Below are 15,627 nucleotides of genomic sequence, written 5' to 3' on the forward strand. Positions count from 1 at the left end.
GCTACACCAAGGTAGAGGATCTGTGATGCTGTGGGCCTGTTTTCTTACAGAAGGCGAAAGGAAGCTGACCTCTTTCTGAGAGTGGAGGATGTGCAATAACTACATGGTCCAATAAAACCAAACGGGTCAGATCAACACGAAATCGGTTCAGAAAGTCAAATCCCGAATTGATCTCGATTGCGGTGCATCCGGACACGTGTCATCTTATTATTGTATTTGGAAAAATCCTTGGAGTTTCATCCAGCTCGTCATCCCACTCCCATCTGATAGCCTACCTCTCTGAATACGTCTGCACAGCGTGTTCAAACCCATCGCTTTATCTGACGGCCAAGTAGATACAAGCAGAGATGCCTGGCCTCTCTCTCTCCCACGTATTACCTAAACTTTACGTCTTGGAATAGAAAGAGACAGAGAAAAAAAAATCCCACTCCTTTTCATCATGTTTAATATCCACCCACGTGCACTCCACCCTTCCCATTAATAGAACATCCTGGGGCCTCTATAGGGAGGGGCCGCCCCCTCCATGGGTTCAGGTACGAGTTTGTATCTTTTTTCTTTTTTTTTGTTGTTGTTGTTGACTGTATAGGAATGTAGCCAGGTAATAAATAAATACTGATGATAAAAAGCCCTTATGTGATGCTTTTTCTGTCTTTTCCTTTCGGTTTCCACAAGCTCTCCTCTCTGAGACGCACTTGCGCAACAGAAGAGGAGAGCCGCGGAAAGTCTAGTTTTCGCACCTCCAGTGAGAGAAGCTGAGCGAGAGCAGGGAGGGGAGGGGAGACGGTTAGCGTGCGTGCGTGTGTGTGCGTGCGTGCGTGCGTGCGTGAGTCTGTATGGAGGCGGGGAGGGAAACCCATGACTTCCGTATTTTTTTTTTCCTCTATCTGAGAGCGTGCTGTGGAGAGCGCCCTATAAATGATCCTGTCATGGAGCTCAGAGCCGCCACACTTTACCAAACAGCAGGACTGAGCTGAGGTGATTAACAGAGCGGACTAAACTCCCAGGAGGCAACTGATCCATCGGCTGGAGGACTCGTCTTTGCCTTTTCTTGTACTTGTTTTTCTTAACTTGCATTGGCACTTTTGAGCGTTTCGCGCCGCAACACAATCTCGGCAACAGCAGACAGACCAATGGAGCAAAGCAGCAACCAAGCGGACGTGGAGTCTCTCCAGAAAAGCGTCGGACGGCGTCGGAGCTTGGTGGATTTCTTCCTCGGCATGTCCGTCGTGGTCCTGTTCGTGGCGGTCACGGCTCTGGCTGTCGGCGGGATGCTGGTGGTGAAGGAGCTGCGCTCCGAGCTGCGTGACCCCGGATCGATACACGCCCGCCTGGTGGACAGTGGGTCTCCTTCCCCCTCTCCAGCTTACAAGGTAACCCGCGTTTTCGTTAATAACAACCTGCTTCTGTTTTTGTTTTTTGTTTTTTCATAACTTTTGGTTGTTTTCTGACACATGTCCTTTTCTTTTTTCTTTTTCTCAACAGATGCACAATTTTGCTTACTTGGAAGCCAATGAGAGTGAGTATTTCTTTTTATTTGCTCTAATTTCAACAAAGCCGTTGCTTTTTTTTAAACGAGCTCACATCCAAAATTAAATCAACAAAGCAGAAATAGCTACTTCCAAGTGTTAACTGGCAGCGAGAGCATGAATTCAGTATTTTTAAAGTGCCACAGTGGAATAAAATAAATAAATGACAGAGAGAATAAACCAGTGAAAATATGCTAAAAAAATAATTATAGTTTTTATGTAGAAAAATTCTATATAATAATTTGATATTCTGCCAAATATAGAGGGTCAAAAGCACTGCAGTTGAATAAATACATGTATATATAGCTGTGATAAAACTGATGAATTCCTTAAAAAATAGAAAAAATGTGTCAATGTGTCAGTTTGTTAATTGTAAAATAAAATAATGAAATGTCTACTGTTTGTCATGCAATTAAATTATATTGAAATTCAGATTTTTGGTAAATATGGAGCATGAAAATGGACAATAATAATAATAAATATAGGGGTTTATTTGTCTAAATATTAATTTTAAGTATTTATTCGGTCATATTTTAAAGGTGCTGCAGCTCAGTTTGTGTAGGAAGGACCGACATGATCAGCCTGCACTGCTGTGCATGTCAGCCAATCAGATGTCGGGTCAACTTGGAGACAGTAAATAATCTTAGAACAGCTGCAGCACATTAAGAATAAAAGGTTTATGCATAATTTCAGAATGAACTGAATGAAAAGGAAATTTGTTAAACGGTTGTGTATTTCAGAAAGCATTGACTCATTTAACAGCATATTTAACAAGCACTAAACTAAAACATTTATTTAACGTATTTATTACAATTTTTTGAGTTGTTGATGTCATACATACAGAAAAATGTGTTTTATAAATATATTTCGGCTCTTTTGGCCCTCAGTCGTCTTCTCCCTTCTCATTTTCAAAGCATAGACCTCTAAAAGGTGTTTTTCTTCTGCATCTAAAATGTAAAAAATGCTTATTATCTAAGCACATATAATAATGGATATCATCTGGGCTTACTAACCCTCAGTAACCATCTTCTAACCAACCGCATGTTTGTATTCTGTCTTAGGTAAACTAGACAACACTACAATGTCTTGGAGGGCCGTCCGTTATGGCGAAAGGACAGAGATTGGGAGCAACTTCCAGTACGACACATTGAAGCGATCCCTGACGCCGTTGAAGAAGGGGACCTACTTCATGTACATCCAGGTCACTATCAACTGCACACACAAATGCGAAGCAGGCGTCCTCAAGCTGGAGGTGACCGGCAAGCTCACCTGCAACGTGGAGCTTACGGACGACGTGGAGAAAACGCCCGTCAGTAAAAAGTGCTGGACAGTGACCCAGCTGGACAATGAAGACCTGATCACTCAGATGACTGTACCGAAGAAGATAAAGGAGAACTGGAGTTTGGACGTGAACAGATCGGGGCTCGGGGTGTTTCTCGTAGACTGACGATCTGCGGCTGCAGATGTCTGGAAGAGAACGGGACCCTGACCCTGTGGGGGGGTCGCAACACAAACGCAAACACCAGTGAGTTCTTTGTGTAAGCTCAGGAAGGCGGAAACGTGCTGATATCGGTACCGATACCAGTCAAGAGTTGAGGTGGGATGTTTTGTTTTTGTTGTTTGTTTGTTTTTTTTTTTTTTTTTTTTTTTTGCACTGAAGATTTAAAACCAAAGAGTCTCTGCAAGGACTTTAAAGAGAAATCTCAGGACAAACATCACTCAATATCAAAAAACTCAGTTTTCTGCATCATCTTGCAGTGTATTTATTTCAAGTTTTATTTATGTATCTATATTTATATCTGTGGGAATGTTCTATTATTGCTGTAGATGCCACTACATATGTGTTGATGTGCAATGCATTGTTACCGCACCGATTTGGTTCAGTTTTGAACTCGGGGAGCTGGATGTTGTTTCACAAAACAAAGGGTAACACGTCGTCAAGGAGACAAAGTTCTGCAATCGCGACCGGCGATTACGGATGAGACGCATTCCATGTGGAAACTCGCGAGCCGGGAAAACGTTCCGCTTGTGAGAAAAATGTAAGTCCTATGGACATAACTATTCAAACGTGAATGTATTTTTGTTGTAATCCATGTCAAACATGGATGTAATGTTCTTAAGTTTATTGCAAAAATGAAAAAATAAATATCAAAAAGTAAAATCACATGTGCAACGTTTCAAGTGGATTTTATGAAGCTTTACTTAGGTGAGGGAAAGTTCCCTGGTGTCACGGAGACTGTAACGGGAACTGGACGCACATCACATCCTGTTTGTTGATTGCAGCGAGCGGTTTTGAAAAAAAGAGAAAAAAACCTGTGGGCCAGCAAACATGCACACTTTTTTTTTTTTTCTACACCTCCTGTGTTGATGTCAAGCAAAAAAAAAAAATTTCCGGCCACAAGATATGAGAAATACGCTCTTAATTTAGCCAGCGCAGACAAAAAGACAAACAAACAAAATGTTTAAAGATTGCTGTGCTGCTTCCTATGAAGATGCAAAAATGCATTTGGAAGGAGTACATGTGATTTAAAACATCTGATGGATTTATTGCATTTAAAGGGAATGTGCAAATCTTTTGTTTTGCCATATGCTTTCACTTTATGGCCCCAATTCATCAGAGGTCACAGGTCATCATAAATATAAAAACTCTGATTGACTTATTAAGTAACTTTGTTCTATCTGAAGTACAAATAGCACCTTTTTACTGAGTTTTTCTAAGAATTGCATTCCTAAAAATGTGTTTTGAAGTTTTATATATTCATAAATTCATAAAAATAAGTTCAGAGTTTAGGAATCCCTGTTGAAGAACAAAACTGAGAAATGCAAGCTTTAAAAAAAACAAAACCAAAACCACAGACCTCTTGCTGTCTGACAGAATGAAGTTTTTTTTTCCTGAAACAAGCCGATCGGTACCCTAAAAGTTTTGAAGTGTTTGAAGTGGATTATATCCAATAGTGTAATTGGAGATTTCATGACTTAATGGTTATTTTAAAGACCGGCATCAGTTCCAGATGTGTCTCTGCTCCCACACAGCTGACTCAAACGGTCCAATGAACTCATGAACAGCACAGACCCGTTAATGAACCACCATTTGATTTTAAGTGTGATGAACCAGGGAAATCTGCAGGACACTGACCTTCTGGACTCCACTGGAATAAGGAGATGAAACGGGAAACGTTTGCTGCCCGAAACCCCAAAAGGACAAGGAAAAGTTCTAGCTCAGTCCAACTCACATGCTGTAAGATTGTCCACCAATTCATGGCATTTTTTCGGGTGGAAGACACAACTGGGCAGCGGATGTCGGCGCATGGTGGTCACCAGGGACTGGACAGTGGTGGAGGTTATGATTTCCTTCGCTTTGGATTCCTGAGCAGGTCAGAGAGAAACTTTTCTGAAGGTTTAAAGACACTAATGAGACGAGGATAAAACACAAACTTGGCGACTCGCAGAGATTTACCTGAACAAGAACAGACTTTTGAACAAAGACATGCAGCAATTTGGAAAAATCAGGAAATAAAATGCTTGTAATGTCTTGGGAAAGATGTTGCATTTGATCATACAGGAAATTGTAAAATTCAAGGGTTATCTTAGATTATCTAGATTGTTGTGACTGTATATGCACCGAAGGTGTGTGGTTGATACCAGCTATTTACACATATATGTTACACATATAGAGCCAAAAAAACTGCTTAATGCATCTCGTTGTCAGTCAAAAATCAAACCAGCCTCAGGAAACAACACATTACCAAATTTGGACTTCCTTCACGACATAGGAGAGACGGAGCTTGTGCAGAAACTGAATATGCATAACGTTTTTTTAATTATAATTTTTTAATAATTAAATTAATTTATTTATTTATTTTTTACTATTTTTAAACATTTGGCTTGGAAAGTAAAAAAATCAAAAAACATTCATCATTTTGAGAACATCTAAGTGTTAAAACTGAGCTCTGTAGCTGCGGCGGGAATGAAACGAAGAGTTTCGTTAAGTGAGAGGTCAGAACTTAACCTGAGAGCAGAAATCAAACAAAATGCCACAAGACACTTCATACCTCATGAAAACAATGCAGAACACATTTTTACTGATTTGATGCGTGAAAATAAAATTTAAACAAAAATCACAATCTGGCTCTTCGTTGTCTAAAAGTGTCCGATCCGAAACAGCAAAGCAATGGGAAGCTGTTCTTTCACTTTCTGAACTGATTACGCAAAAAAAAAAAATAATAAAATAAAAAAGGTTTCAAAGAGTCGAACTTCAGAGGTACTTCAAACACTCCAGCATCCTCTGAAACTACTAGTGTGCTGAGCTTAAAGGAACGCTACCTCAGTTTCTCCCTCGGCTCTTGGCTGAGTAACCCGCAGCCTCGCTGTTCTGAGTCACTGTTAGCATCGTTTTTACAGGTAGCTGCTTTCACACCAAAAGCCGTGCAGAAAACAGGCTGAAACCCGGTGAACCCAGCGGGAGGCTGACAGTAAGCGTTGCACGCAACATTTAGAGGAAGAGCGACAGCGCAGGCGACAGGTTGCAAATCTCAGACTCGCCAAGTTGTGGTCCTCTTTTGTGCTTTTTTTTTTTTTTTTTTTTTTTTTTTGTTCTGGAGCGACAAGAACCCACGCTGAGAAATTTCAACGGGCGCGTTTGCACCGTATCCATATCTCATGCAAATGTTGGTGTCAACGTGGAAGCTAACAAAAGATTTCAGGAAGAAACATGATTTACAGCCTGAATTAAGCTGATGTACTTACATTTACAGTCCTTTTGTCTTCTCCATGTCTTAAAAAAAAAAAAAAAAAGTATATCTAAAACTGACCATTTTTAATTAGGAATCCACCAGTTCCTTTCCACATTCCTGCATCCAACATGATGGAGGCGTTTGTGCAGTAAATCAAAAAGTCGCTTCAGGTGGTGATGTGAAGGCTCCCTGTTAAATCTACAGCAGTGCGACGCAACAAAGCTCAGTCTTACCTTAAAAGCCTGCTGAGAAGCAGCCGTACACCTTTCGCCTTGACGCCACAACACCTGCCGTTGCTTCAGCAACGCTTCCATATGGTGCTACACCCACTCTATGGCATCCTGCTTACTGCCGCCTACCAAATATGAACCCCAACACGCCTCTCTTGAAAGGAAAAGGACGACGGTGCATCGCAAAAGAATTCACACCCTTTAGACTTTTGCTTCCCCGACAACCACGCGTTTGTAGATATGTTCAAGACGAAGGAAAAGGTTGTATTATTCTCAAATTGTTTACACGCAAAATCTCAAAAGCGTGAGATTTAGCCCCTTTCAGTGTGGTACCGTTGAAAGTGATCATCGGTTGGGTTGAAGTTTAAAGCAGCGTTAGGCTGTGAGACAGCAACCCGAGCTTTTGCATGTGGCACAGATGATCTGGTCAATGAAAAGACTGCAACACAAACTCAGTCCCATCGGTCTCATCAGTTGATGGGAAAGACGCATGGAGACAAATACAAGGCGATACCAGAATAAAACCTGTTAGAGATTGAAGGGGAAGATCAGGAAGTTGTCATGAGGTTCAGTTTATAAGTAGTTGGTCAGGAGTTTAGCAAAACTGCTATTGCGATACGGGCATGTCGTCTTGTTTGTAGAGTTTAACCTCTGGCTTCAGGATAATAGGCTTGCACTAAGAATCAAAGATTCTTCCCAGTCGAGATGTTCCTACATGCATCTTTTGCAAGTTTGCTCTGCAAGAGATCGTTTATTTACACGTACAAATGCCAGCGCAGTTCAGTTTGAAGAATATGGTGGAAATGGTAACGGATTATGATTCTGCTTGTAGTTGACCTGCAGCTCTGACGTGGTGAGTTAACGCCACATCTGGTTTGTGAAGAACTGCCTCTCTAAGTAGTTTTAGTTCAAAGACTCCTGATCGTTTCTCACAACAGAGATTTAAAACTTGATTATCAGAAGAAATCACTTCTTGCAACCAGCGTTGCTTTGGTATCTACCAAGTTGGGCGCATTTTCTGCATTTCCGGGGGCAGGCTCCGAAAGTATTTTAGAGGTCAACCTTGATAATATTTTTGCAGAAACCGCTTATCACCGGATCAGTAAACTTGACTATGAAAGTGCAGGCTGCGTCGACTAGCAGAACCTTTGCATCAGGTGGTTGGGGGTGGTTGTGGTTTACGTTTCTTGTGCTGATTAAGGGGTGTCACTTCTGTTTCCCCAGTCAGGTTGGGGTAAGACGAGAGTCTTTTATGGTTTGGATATGAAACTCTCCTGTTTCATGTTTGCCAAGTCCCACAGTGCAGAGCGGTGACAGTGCTACCTTTGCATGCAGGGTTTCTTTTTTTTTTTTTTGCATTTGTCAGCTTGTTTACTGACTCATTTCTGCGGTTTTGTGCCTCTGTGGGATAGTTGAAAGCATTGGAGCACGTTGCTCTAAGAACGATGGCACAGCTGCGCTGCTTTTCTTTCCAGTGTGGTTATTTTTGTGGTAGCAAAGCTTGTATTTGCCCAGGTTGGTTCAGAGCCACCACTGCTGTCTTATAGGGCGTCTTCACACCTGATGGTCTGGTGGACTCGGTTCCATCAGGGACCAAATTTGCAACATTTCTTTACATTTTCAGCTGGTGTGGTTTGCTTTCTTTGCCAAGCCATTGGAAAATCCTGTTCCTCTCGCATTTGCTTTGGTTGTACTTACCCAGAATGCCCTGCGCTACAGGCCTCCTCCTGCTTTAGGAGCGCTGTTCGCCGGTCCCCTTGGTGTTTACATGCATTTTAACCACACAAGAGTTCACGCTAACCGAACTGAGCCCGAGGTTTTTAGGTAGACCAGAGTTTGTTGGTATTTGTCTGCATCAGAGTTCGGTTGCGTATTCAGACCTCCACAAACGAACCGGACAGACAAACTACAGTTGGGTTGTAAAGGGATGATGTGAAAACTCCCTAAAGCAAGTCTGAGCTCATTTTGCTCTGAGCTTTTTTTACAGAACTTTTAAGCCTTTTGTCACATTTCAACAGCAAACATCCACCTACTGACAGATCATACAAATGAGAGCATAATCAATACTTCGCAGAACCGACCTGCAGACTTTTTATTTATGTCTCTACCAGATTTCTGGATTTAAGGACTGAAATATGCACCCATTTGGGTTTTTTTTCTTATTTTTTTGCAGAATAGCTCCCTACCTCTTTGATTGAAACGAGATCATCTACAAACATAAGTTTCATATTTCACCACAGTTTGAGAGTTGAAGTTTGACCTGGACTTTGACTAGGCCATTTGAACATGTGGTTATGCTTTGATCTAAGCAATGCCGGAGTTCTGGCTCTTTGTTTAGACTCGTCCTGCTGGAAGGTGAAGAGGAGCGTCCTCACACCGTGATGCTGCCAGCGCCATGTGACGCTGGCAATACGCTGGCTTTGTGTATTGATGTTCATCAATACACAAAGCGATTCAGCCCAAAAGTTAAACTGGACCAGATCACCCTCTCCCACACATTTGCTATGGAAATCTGCATTGACTTCTTGAGTTTCTGCATTGAGTTTCTTTAAAAATGTGTTGTTGTATTTTTGCATTTGACTTTTCCACAAAGGCCAGATTTCTCCTTGCGTTTCAAGATGCTGTTTGTTTACTATTGATCTCTATTTAATAATTAGTTGATTTCTGACTGCATTGGGTTGCACAATTGTAAAGCCACACTTCATGTACACAGTGTGCACATATAAATTAAAGAATAATGAATACTTTTTCTTCAGCAAACCCTCTTTTGTCTTGATTGTGACTATACTATCTGGTCAGCGCTACATGCTTCAAATAAAATGTGCAAAGTTGTAAAGAATCCAGTGTTTGTCATGCAGCTGAACATTAATATGATGCAAATAAAAATAAAAATATGTGTAGCATATTTAGTCCAGAACAGTTTTCAAATTAAAGCACTTGGGCCAAGCATGCACAGTTTCTTGCACAAGAAGCTGTTTATAGGTCTGTTTACCAGAGCATCAAAATGTGGAGATGTTTATCGAGCTCTCGCAGCAGGAAATGACCCAAATTTTGTTCAAATGCAGAAACCTGCTCCGTCCTTTCACATGTGTCTCTCAGAGGTGATCTGGTTACCTGCTCCTCCACCTGGCAGCTCTTTTTTTCTTTTTTTCTTTCTTTCTTTCTTTCTTTCTTTCTTTCTTTCTTTCTTTCTTTCTTTCTTTCTTTCTTTCTTTCTTTCTTTCTTTCTTTCTTTCTTTCTTTCTTTCTTTTCTTTTCTCTGCTCTCAGTTCAATTTGTTTCCAAGTGTGGAGCTTTGTGTTCTGCATTGCCGCGTTTGTCTTTCTTCACTCTGTCACGGCTCTAGACAGAGAATCTTGATCACTGTCAAACTTTCATTTCCAGACTTCTGCATTGTCTGCGCCTATTTTTTTTTTCTTTCTTCTTTTTTCTTTTTTTCCATTTGAAACTTTGCTGCGTTTCTGAAACTCACTCACTGTGGGAAGAGCTGAGTCAGCAACAAGCAGCACTTTATTTCACTCCTCCTCCTTTCTGCGTCCTTCCTCAACCACATCCTGCTCCTCACACACACACACACACACACGCACACGCACACGCACGCACACACACACACAAGCACGCACGCACACACACACACACACACACACACACACACACACACACACACACACACACACACACACACACACACTCAGACACGCATACAGTCATACATACATACACAAACTCTCCCTTAAGCTGGTTGCACATTTGTACACCTGCAGCCCGGTAATGTGGGTTGACTGCGGTTTAATGTTATCCAAGCTGATTTTTCTCTCAGTTCATCATGTGAACAGAAAAATAAATCATATTATGGCTTGTGTTTACGCTACAAAGAAAGAGATCCTCTTACAATTTGTTTTGTAGTATTTGTTTTTATTTAAACACCAAAATATGAGGAATAATTACAACGTAAATATATATATATATATAATCTGAATGTCAGATACTTTTATGTCAAAACTATTTGCTTTTTCATTGTTCTCAGAATTATATCCATCAGTTGTGGGGTACATATATTAGACTGGTCAAAAGAGCTAGCACAGAGGTATTTCTGCTATTGTCTAAGAGTCTATCCAGATGGCACCCAGACAGTTCTCATTGGCCTCAGGAGACAACTTGTCCATGTTGCTCAGAGTGACATAAATTTCATCTCCGTCTTGCAGGAGGAAAATCCCAGACAGAAAGCTTCTCCATTTGTCCTCGCTTGAATTGCCACGATTTTCAGAACTATCTGAACTTTTCTTTGGGCCCCAGTTACTGAAAGACAAACAGTGAGAAGAGTCAGATTTGGTTATAGTTGTGTTGCATTTGGAGGGGTGGGAGGTGTATGCATCAGGCACAAAAGGAACAAGAGCAAATGTGGAGAAAAAGCCCACCTTTTGGACTTCAGAAGCTCTACAAGTGAACCATAGCCACTGGGTTTACTCATGATCGTGTGGACGATAGGCGATGTTGCCTCCGAAACGTCCACTACCAGCTTGGAGTAGACGTAGTAGTAGCCTTCCTGGTTGATTACCAATCGGCTGTTGCGGTACTCCATTCTCCTTCTGTCTTCGTGACCCTGTGATTTCCACTGCACTACGTTGTCTTTCGACTTCTCAGCTCCTTAAACACAAAAGAAAAACACAACATTGTATCGTGAGGTACACTATTGGTGCGTCACAAAACTGAAACGGAAAACCCTGAGATAAGCTGAAATAACGTGTAACTGGACTAAATTCAACTTTTTACATTTTTGAACAGACAAAGCAGACACTGTGTTGCTTCCTCATCTGGGCAACATGAAATTGTGGTAAAAAAGATAATTTTTTTAAAAGTGAAACATCAACATAAAGACCTGATCTGATGATCAAATGTGGTTGAAAGCTGGTTGAAATGATGACATCATGGGGGTTCTTACCCATCAAGTGAGCAAAGGGCCGTTTCTGTGGCTGCAGTGGAGGAATTTCATTGGATTCTGTCGAGAAAACCAGATAACATCGCTTGTTAAATCAACAAACTAATCAATTAATATGGAAAAAGATAAAGTTCTGGGGGAACAAAGGCAGTAATAACAGCTGCAGCCTGATGCTTTCTTTAAAAATAAAAAAACAACAACACATTAATCACCATTCCAACCTTGAGTTCCTATTCGTCTTGATGTTTTCCCATCCTGGAAAAAAAAAAAGACACAAAAAAGTGAATTTGTTTAAGCAGAAAAAAAATGACTCAGTGTCTGACGATTCACGTTCTATATGCACATACATTTACCTGCTGATCAGAGTTCCCAGGGTGGGACACGTTATGGCACAGATTATTAGACACACAGCCAGAAAGGGCCTGCAGGGAACGAGAAGGAAAATGAGCGTGAGCAATCTAAAAATGAGCTGGAGAGTCAAGTTGTCTGTGAATGACTGAAAGGAGAAATCATTGCATGTAGGAACAGAAATGCAGTGACAGTAAATCATTCTGGAAAGGTGGCTAAGAAGTGCAAACCCTTTTTATCCCCTCCTAATTTGGAAAATGGAGAATCCTTCCGGTTTAAAAAAAAAAAGAAAAAAGAAAGAAAAAAAAAAAAATATATATATATATATATATATATATATATATATATATATATGTATATATATATATATATATATAAAATCCTTACGTAAAAAGTAGTAAATATAATTACCACTTGAAATACAAAAAGAAACCCTAAAGACAAAATCAGATCTGACCCTGGTTAACCCCAAGTTCCACAAATTCACAACTAAATTTAGGTTTTAGTGAATCCAGAGAGCATGAAATAAAATAGTTAAGGTGTCATAACAAAACATATAGCATGGCATTAAGCCTGGGGTTAACGCCACACATCTGCAGTTTAGACAGAAAGAGAAAAAGGAAGTACAAATTCAGACTGAAATCTTGTGACGCCTTCGTCAGTTTTGACCAGAACTTCGCGAGTAAGAGATGACCCGAGCAGAATCTTCTTCTACGCTGCCATGTGACGTAGAAGAAAATATGCAAATCGCCACGCGGAGGAATTTCCAGTCTCACTGAGCCCTAGAGGGTCTCCCCTCATCCGAGCAGACACGCCAAGAGACACTCTCCTTACCTCGGTTCTTTGGTAAAGTATGTAGATTAAATATCCCTCAACAATGACTGCCAGCGCGAACAGAATCAGGAGAGGAGGGAGGAACTTCTGGACCGCTCTGGCCCAGGTTGACTTCTTCTTGGGCACGGACAGGTAGCAGGCCTGGCTGTCCACCACAAACACCTGCGGCGTGGGGGCCGAGCCGTCCTCTGACATCCTAACTGGGTCGGTCACAGTCCCCCTGTGTGCTCTAGCGTAGCTTGGAGAAGAGTTACTGAAAAAGAGAGAAAAATGGGTCTTAGCTCGGCAGGCAGAGCTCGGCAGGCAGAGCTTAGACAGAGAAACAAAATGTGGAAGATAAACGGCAAAAACAAGCCGGCAAAGGAGCATAAAAGTTACTTAAATAACGTCTGAAGGGTCTAAGTTTACAGAAGACCCATGTGGCGCAACCAGATCCTGGAAGCAAAGTGATTTCTTCACATCCTCACTACTACTTTGACAAAGACAGTCATCACCGGTCTATTGAATTATAAAAAACCACAAGGCGTATACATAATTGTACACAGTCCTCCAAGTTCTTTAAATGAACATTACCTCAGATGTAAGTGTCCGTCCACAGCTCAATCAACCATTCAGCTCCTTCTTCTTACTCAGACCTCTGAAGTTTGTTTGCAATCTTGACCAGCACAGGCATTCAGAGCCAAAAAAAAACAAAAACAAAAACCCGAAAATAATCAATAAATAATACTATAAATCTGTTCTACCACCAACTATTTTACGTTTCTGCCAGATCTGTCCATCTCTGAAGGGAGAGGTCCTGTCAAGTGTTCAAACTTTAATCCTTCCTCTGTAGTCGTATTTGCTTGCCTGCTGTCAAATGTCACTTATATTGCTTTTGAAGCAAGCTATTGTAAGGAGGAAATGAAGATAACATGGGGAAAAGACATGCAGAGAGCGAGAGAGCAAAAGAGAGAGAGAGAGTGTGATCAGTCTGTGTGTTTGCATCTGTAAGGGACACTCCCTGCTGTATATAGCTGTCAACTAAAACTGACACTTCCCTTTTGCTTTCTGCAGTGTTTTCCCTTCTTCTCCCTCCCGATCATGTGCACGGTTTTTCTGTGTTTCTTTTTTCTGACTTCGAAACTGCCTCGATTTTGTAAGTGTCCCTCTTGAGCCTGTGATCTTTCGATGCGTCGGGCCGTGCTTGTTGTTGTGTTGGGGCTTCGCATTAACACTTGCCCTGAGGTTGAAGCAGTCACATCCTTTCTATTTGACCGCTACGCATCTCTGCCACCACAGGCTACAGCACTATAACCCACATTGCAGCTCACCTCTGTCTCCTCACGCAGTCACCCTGAGCTGATATGTGTCTGTAAAAATGTCCTCAAGTTGTCCTGCGTGCTGCGAGGCTTTGCCAATTGAGCAGCCGCCACCTGCAGCAGATGTAGACGACGTGTTGCAAAAGACCAACATTCATGGTGCAACTTGTCCTCCGTCTTTGGATTTCTACACATAATTACCGTCATTGTCTTGTCGAGGAGTTGCTTCATTTACTTTTCTGCTCTCTTCCTTTTTTTCCCAATCACAGTTTTACATGTGATTCATGTTGATGTTGCAGAGTGGCCCAGTCAAAGTCCAGAACTAAATCCAACTGAAGATCTGTGAGACGACCTGATAACTTATTTTTACCTGTGCCTAAACATACAAATGCAAAGCAGACTTTTCACATATAAGTTTCGTTATTATTATTATTGTTGTTGTTATTAGCTGTATGCTAGTTTTTAATTATTTAAGCTGCATTCTCACTGTAAAGTCTTTCATATGATTCAGGCGCACAAATACTTTTTCAAGGCACTGCATTCACTTCAACGAGATTTAATCTCTCACTCTGCTAACTTCCTCTTCTTGTGCTCAATATGTGTGAACTGAAAAGATTCTTGAGCATTTTCACAATGTTGATGTAAAATGTATTTTTTTATGTTAACCATATCCTATATTTAAACTAACCTTTTCTCTAGACCTTTCAAATTTCCTTTTCTCTCTCTCTCTCTCTTTCTCTCTGTCACTGGAGGAAACAGTTTGACAAGACAAACTCCATACGGCGAAACCTCACAATTCACTCTGACTTACTTTCTGCCCACACACTGTAACCTCTCACACAAGTGAGACGCGTAAACTGTCTTGCTTGGTGCAGATGAAGATGCAGAGAGGACTGACGGAAGTCGACATGCCGACCAAATTGGGGCCCTGCCTACAGGCGCCTGCGGCTTCTGCTCGTCGGGGAGGGACAGTAAGAACTAGAAATGCCCTGAGGCGCATTAGGTCTCCATGGGGTTAACCTTACTGTAAGGCTGACGGCTCAAAACAAGAACTCTAACGTTGGAGGAGAGTGGTTTCACACCAGTCTTTGCTAAGACTCGAATAATGTTGAGCTGGAAGTTTCCTTCCACTCATCATGGTCGTTTTGAATGTTTTATTTGAGCCGAGGTGGTAGGATTTCATAACATCCAAAGTCCAATCGTGTTTCTAAGGAACAACTGGGCACACGAGTTTGGGTTGATTGTAGATTTTGTACTCATCAGTACAGGGTTAAAATTATAAACTTCAAATTTGCCTGTACTTTGGAGTCCAGAGGACTCCAAAGCACTTTACGCTACATTCAGTCATTCACTATTTCACACACACACACACACGCGCACGCACACACACACGCACACACACACACACACACACACACACACGCGCGCGCGCGTGCACACATTCACGCTGTAATAAGCTACAACTATTACAGCATGTTATTTTGCCCATTAGTGGGTAAAATATGTATTGGACACATCACAATTTTACATGTTAAATATATTTCTAAATGTGCCATTGGCAAGACATTTTCACCAGGTGTTTGTAAGCCACCCAAGGACTCCATGCAAAGAAATAAACCAAAACAAATAAATCCAGAAATGAAGTTATATACCATTTGCCAACCAGTCAGGTGGTGCCCCGACTTGATCATTTTGATCTAAATTACTAATTTTCAGACT

At 41.3% G+C, this 15,627-nt stretch overlaps 2 protein-coding genes across 5 annotated transcripts; one reads left to right on the plus strand and one right to left on the minus strand.

Moving 5' to 3' along the window:
- Nucleotides 1-595: 595 nt before the first annotated feature.
- On the plus strand, nt 596-3,690 carry LOC108166216 (uncharacterized). The gene is made up of 3 exons (XM_017304261.2): nt 596-1,370; nt 1,483-1,516; nt 2,588-3,690. Exons 1-3 carry the CDS (start codon nt 1,131-1,133, stop codon nt 2,971-2,973), a joined length of 660 nt encoding a protein of 219 aa, XP_017159750.1. The 5' UTR covers nt 596-1,130; the 3' UTR covers nt 2,974-3,690.
- A 4,136-nt stretch (nt 3,691-7,826) lies between these two features.
- tnfsf14b (TNF superfamily member 14b) lies at nt 7,827-14,248 on the minus strand. 4 transcript variants are annotated; one of them, XM_008405480.3, is made up of 7 exons: nt 13,184-14,248; nt 12,611-12,863; nt 11,776-11,850; nt 11,641-11,683; nt 11,432-11,488; nt 10,908-11,136; nt 7,827-10,788 (listed from the first exon to the last, which is right to left on the minus strand). In XM_008405480.3, the coding sequence occupies exons 2-7, from the start codon at nt 12,803-12,805 to the stop codon at nt 10,593-10,595; spliced, it is 795 nt and encodes a 264-aa protein (XP_008403702.1). In that variant the 5' UTR covers nt 12,806-12,863; nt 13,184-14,248; the 3' UTR covers nt 7,827-10,592. The 4 variants fall into 4 exon arrangements, with proteins under 4 accessions (XP_008403702.1, XP_008403779.1, XP_008403853.1 ...); XM_008405557.3 differs by having other exon boundaries at nt 11,782-11,850; nt 13,184-14,244; XM_008405631.3 differs by having other exon boundaries at nt 11,650-11,683; nt 13,184-14,244.
- Between the last annotated feature and the right edge of the window lie 1,379 nt (nt 14,249-15,627).

Source organism: Poecilia reticulata, chromosome 1, assembly GCF_904066995.2.
Source record: "Poecilia reticulata chromosome 1, P_reticulata-male-v2, whole genome shotgun sequence".
NCBI lineage: Eukaryota > Metazoa > Chordata > Actinopteri > Cyprinodontiformes > Poeciliidae > Poecilia > Poecilia reticulata.